Source organism: Lycium ferocissimum, chromosome 11 (assembly GCF_029784015.1).
Source record: "Lycium ferocissimum isolate CSIRO_LF1 chromosome 11, AGI_CSIRO_Lferr_CH_V1, whole genome shotgun sequence".
NCBI lineage: Eukaryota > Viridiplantae > Streptophyta > Magnoliopsida > Solanales > Solanaceae > Lycium > Lycium ferocissimum.
The window spans coordinates 61,048,558-61,052,325 of NC_081352.1; the positions used below are offsets into that span (position 1 = coordinate 61,048,558).

Sequence of the window (3,768 nt, forward strand, 5' to 3'; positions counted from 1 at the left end):
ATTTGATTTCTGGCCAAACGCCTACTAACTACAATTTTTGCTTCTGCTTAAAGTTGAACAAACAGTTACCCAGACATGATTCTAAGTTGTTAACAATTTCTACGAATTATTTTATAGTATTAACATTGTGTGTATATATACACTACTCCGTAGCATTGAATGTGCAGAAGTGACAAGATTAATTTGTTTGCTCAGTAAACTCATCGCTGAGAAGGTCTTTCGGAAACAACTTTTCTAGTTCCCCGAAATAAGTGTAAGGTTTATGTACACTCTACCATCTTCAGATCCGTGAAACTTTGCTAGGTATGTTGTTGTTGCTCAATAAACCCAATCTTGGATTAATGGAGGGTAAATAGTGAGCTAAAGAAAAAATGTGTGATGAAAGAGAAAGAGAAAGAGACGGGAGAGAGAGTAGTTGTTAACATGAAAAATCGGTTCAGTTAAATTTGTATACGTGGTCAAGGACACATAGATCAATATGACCGAAATAATGAGAAAAATAACAATAGAACGTAATATGAACGAAATATAATTGAAAATAAGGAGATAGAATAGCCTGAGTCTTGGAGAAACTTTTAAGCTAGAGTCTTCGGGCAAGCGAACAATCAGTACTTTGCTTATTTGAAAAAGAACAATTAGGAACTAAAAGCAAAATAAGAGCATGGTATCTCTCGTATATATTTTTAGATGCCTTACAATAGAATGAGTACCTCTATTTATACTAGAGTTATGGGGTACAAATTCCATGAATCGTGCCCCCTTAATTATCAATATTAATGTCATAATAAAAGACAATAAAGGGTAATAAAGCCGAATAAAGGCTGGAGGAAACTTGAGATCTTCTGTAACGTTTATGTATTGGTCACATCTTAAATGACGTTTGACCGGTAAGTTGGCATGCTTCTCCGGGCCCCTTGTAGTTTTTGCTTGCGAAGCGGGTTACCAAATTACTTATCCGGAGCTTTGTATGATTTCCTGAAGCCCCTCGTTTGCTGACTCAAATCTGACTTGTTACCATCGCTACGTGTCATATTTTAATACGTCCACTCGGTGTCTACAGATTTTGTCTTACAGTAGTGTGTCTTAAATTGAGGTTAGCAGCAGATGAAAGCAGGGAGCAGTGGGCATGGCGGCGTCACAGAGCTATATATTTAATGCACCAAAGATCAATTGACGACAAAGAATCAAAGTGAAGTGAAGGCAAGATAGGAGGAGAGAGAGAGAAAGAAAGAGGAGAGAAAGGGGATATCTTAGTTTTTCGTTATCCTACAAAATTCCTACAGTTTGTCCTGAAAAGCTGCAAAGGAAACAAAACCCCACAGTAAGTCAGAATTTTCCAACTGGAAAAATTACAACTCCTGCTACTATTACTGCTACAAAATGGTTATCATAGAAAACCCATAGTTCATACTTGGTAGCCATAGGTTTTAAGGAGGGTTGTTTAATTTAGGCAATGGATATGCAGTCAAAATTGAGGTTAGATATAGGTTGTAGGGGTACTAGAATATGTCTTGGTTTTTCAGTCTAGGTGGGGGAAAAGAACAAGAAGAAGAATTAGCTAGGAATAGTAGTAGTAATTTGTTGGAGTTCAAGAAAGAAGAGATCTACAAGAATAAGGGTTTAGAGCTATGGAAACAGTTGCATCATCAAGAAGATGTGGATTTTTCTATGTGCGTGGGTCCTAGTAGTAGTAAACCTAGCAACCTTGTAGGTGATGAACATCAAGAAGCTGCTAATTGTGCTAATTATTCTTCAACTTGTAGATCATTAGGGTTTAGGGTTATGATGAGGCCAGTAGGAGGAGGTAGTGGAGATCAAGGGAATGTGGCATGCCAAGATTGTGGGAATCAAGCAAAGAAAGATTGCCCACATATGAGGTGTAGAACTTGCTGTAGGGGTAGAGGCTTTCAGTGTCAAACACACCTTAAGAGCACTTGGGTTCCAGCTGCTAGAAGGCGTGAGAGGCAACAACAATTTACTACTTCTCCTTTGCAGCAACCCAAAAGGCCAAGAGATCAGAATATGGGTCCTTCTAATTCCTCTCTTGCCTACACTCGTTTACCTACTACCTCCTCAGGTACCCCCATCTAATTCTTCTTTTAAAATCAAATATTATTGTGTATTACTAAGGCCTAAGTCCCACTGATTTCCTTAAAATTAAAGGCCTCATACTACTATTAATAGTATCACTATAGTTTTAATTTCTCCTCTCTCTTATTAGCTTCTAATAAAGTGGGACTTTATTCATATAGGTGACAACCTCTTTGATTTTTGATAAAAGTTTCAAGCCCTAAAAAGTTCAAGATTACTGAATAAACTGTGCGATCCTGTATATGAAGTTAAACTAAAAAAAAGAAGTTTGAAAGAAAAATCAAGAAGAAATTGGTGATGATACATACCTAGATACGTGTACATAACTGTTTATAATTAATCATGTGGAAAAGATTTGATATTTGTTTTCAAAATTGTAAGTAATTGGTTTTGTGGACGAGTAGGATTAGAGTTGGGTGGTCATTTTCCTGCAGAGGTGAGTTCTCCAGCAGTATTCCGGTGCGTGAAAGTGAGTGCAGTGGATGAAGCAGAAGACCAATATGCATATCAAACAGCAGTGAATATTGGAGGCCACACTTTCAAAGGAATGCTTTATGATCAAGGCCCTGAGACTACTCGCTATACTAGTGGAGAGAGCTCTTCTTCAGCTCAACAACCGCTTAATCTCATCGCCGGCGCCACTACAAGTAGCCACCAGCAGCAGGTTTCCATTGCTATGTTTGATCCTTCTATGTATCCGACTAATCTTTCTGCTTTCATGGCTGGTACGCAATTCTTTCCACCCCCAAGACCTTAGCCCGATACTCTTCATTTTGTTTATTTAACTAATAGGGGTAGAGAAAGAAACCTTGTTAATTATATATTCTTCATGGGATCGATGTTACTTTAGCCGTTTGATTGGAATTCCTAGTAAGACTTTGATTTTATTACTGTAAGCTCTAGCTCTTTCTTGTGACTTTCTTACAAGAAATTGTTTTTTTATTTTGTGCCGCATGAGGAAGTGTGCATTTGCATATTTCTATGTTGGGGTTTCCTCAATTCTTTCTTTTATCTAGGTTTTTCTAGTCTGAGCATGATTTTGAATTGGCTTTATGGTTGGTTCTGAACTCGATGCTACTTCTTTCTCGTTGATTGTCAACTCTATGTTACTTTATTCCCAGCTCATCCGTTTGCTTGCCGGATAAAATTGGGACTTTTGGGCCAAGATTATGTACTCCCTGGTTTTATTTTAAAGGAGAGAATTAAATATGTGTTTGATGTAATCAAAATGCTTTTAAATCTTAGAGTCTTAAACACACCATATGAATGTCGAAATTAAAGGATTAATGCTAAATATAAAAATTAACATTCTTTTAAAAAGAATTTTTTCTGGGGAAACACATACATACATACATACACACACATGTTGTGCTAGAAGCCTAATAAATAACTAACTGCATTAGGCTGTTAATATAACCTCTTTATAGTAGGTTGTGCTTTTGTTATGTCGTTGTGACGTTGGAGGCATGGATGTTAATCCACCTCTATGTAAAGCACAAGTTTTTTGGTAATAATGAAATACCAGAAGGCTTCTGGGAAATTGAAAAAAAATAATATACATTAGTTTAAATTTTGTCCACAGTAAGTGTAAACAATATTTAATACAATTAGGTCACGTTCAGATAATTAAGCTATTCAATGCAAATCTTTGTGATAAGCATTATCATCTATGATTAG

The 3,768-nt window shown here is 36.6% G+C and overlaps 1 protein-coding gene across 1 annotated transcript; it reads left to right on the top strand.

The window, feature by feature from the left end:
- Nucleotides 1–1,122: 1,122 nt before the first annotated feature.
- LOC132036721 (protein SHI RELATED SEQUENCE 5-like) lies at nucleotides 1,123–3,254 on the top strand. Its single transcript, XM_059427100.1, has 2 exons — nucleotides 1,123–2,077; nucleotides 2,496–3,254. Exons 1-2 carry the CDS (start codon nucleotides 1,507–1,509, stop codon nucleotides 2,846–2,848), a joined length of 924 nt encoding a protein of 307 aa, XP_059283083.1. The 5' UTR covers nucleotides 1,123–1,506; the 3' UTR covers nucleotides 2,849–3,254.
- Nucleotides 3,255–3,768: the final 514 nt, after the last annotated feature.

Bases quoted from the DNA above. Each gene is read 5' to 3' on its own strand.
- LOC132036721 (XM_059427100.1), top strand. From the start codon at position 1,507: ATGTCTTGGTTTTTCAGTCTAGGTGGGGGAAAAGAACAAGAAGAAGAA. The intron at 2,078-2,495 runs GTACCCCCATCT...GTGGACGAGTAG, and splicing joins TTTACCTACTACCTCCTCAG to GATTAGAGTTGGGTGGTCAT.